Source organism: Cariama cristata, unplaced genomic scaffold (assembly GCF_000690535.1).
Source record: "Cariama cristata isolate BGI_N322 unplaced genomic scaffold, ASM69053v1 scaffold14494, whole genome shotgun sequence".
Lineage (NCBI taxonomy): Eukaryota > Metazoa > Chordata > Aves > Cariamiformes > Cariamidae > Cariama > Cariama cristata.
In genome coordinates this window covers 21,026-22,171 of record NW_009613603.1, presented here as the reverse complement: position 1 = coordinate 22,171, position 1,146 = coordinate 21,026, and the positions used below count along the sequence as shown (strand labels likewise).

General features: G+C 54.1%; 1 protein-coding gene across 1 annotated transcript in view; it reads left to right on the top strand.

Annotated features, from left to right (window-relative positions):
• Positions 1–474: 474 nt before the first annotated feature.
• RNLS (renalase, FAD-dependent amine oxidase) overlaps positions 475–1,146 on the top strand; it is a 20,138-nt gene continuing 19,466 nt past the window's right edge. The window contains exon 1 of the mRNA XM_009699094.1: positions 475–688. Coding sequence (XP_009697396.1) covers positions 475–688 — 214 coding nt within the window. The remainder of the gene's footprint in view (positions 689–1,146) is intronic.

Genomic DNA, 1,146 nt, shown 5'->3' with positions numbered 1-1,146 from the left:
GTGGTGGGAACGGATCTTGACGCAGACTGGTGGTACGTAGGCTTTACAGGTTTAGTGGCAGTTGCTGCAAGGACTTCTCAGCACAATGGAATGTGCTCTCGAATGTGCATCCTGCTGGAAAACACTCTGCCAGTGCTGGTGGACCCCTGCCCCTGACTGGCACTGCGTGACTCGGGAGTGCCTGCATCACGGCACCATGCACGGAGGTTTGGTTTATACCCCTGGTTCCTGGAGTCTCACCTTGGCCCAGCAGGAAATATTGGTTCCCGGGGAGAGAGCATGTGCTGCTGGAGTGAGTGTATGATGAAGCCCTTCTGGTTGCAAGTTCTGATGAGCTGCATTAGTCGTGACGGCAAGGTCAGTCACGCCAGCGTTCTTCTTTGAAGTACGTTAATTGCAGTGGCATGGACGTGGCTGTGGTGTGGGTAAGGTACGCAGAATCGCCCACTCTCACCAATTCCAGATGGAGTCACCATGGTGGGGATGTCCAGCCTAACACTGCTCACAGCAGGCCTGACACCACAGCTGCAGCGAGCTGTTCAGGGCCATGTCCGAGTGAGTCGGGGTGGTCCCCAGGAATGCATACCCCCTTTAGTGGACCACATTAGTGACCCTGCACAGGACTTCCTCCAGTTTGTTGTTACCTCCCTTCTACTGGAGGGCACAACAAACTTTATGGCGTGTCCAGGTATGGTGTCACTTGAGGGGAATACCTTCCCTTGACTTGCTGGATGCTCTCACACCGGGCTGATTGGCCTTGGTTGCTGTGACTCCTGGCCAGCTTGGCGTGTGCGAGTCTGCAGATGCCTCTCACCTGCGGAACCTTGCATGGATAGCTATCCCCTCCAGCCCAGCCCAGCCCAGCCTGCCCCATGCGTGGGACTGGTCTGTCTTGGGGCAGGACTTCTGTTGAAGTCCTTCTGAAGATACCACTGAACACCTGGCCTGCTGCTTGTGGGAAGTGCCATGGTGGATATAGCCATCAGCTGCTCCTTTCTTCATACAAAGTGTTCATTATGTCAGCTGAATTTTGCATGAAACGAAGCACCGCGATCCTTGCTCTTTTGCCTTTCAATACCAAATCTCTGAGCAAGCCCAGCCAAGTGTGCAGTTTCACATTCAAGCAAGAGACCACTGTGATTTTGT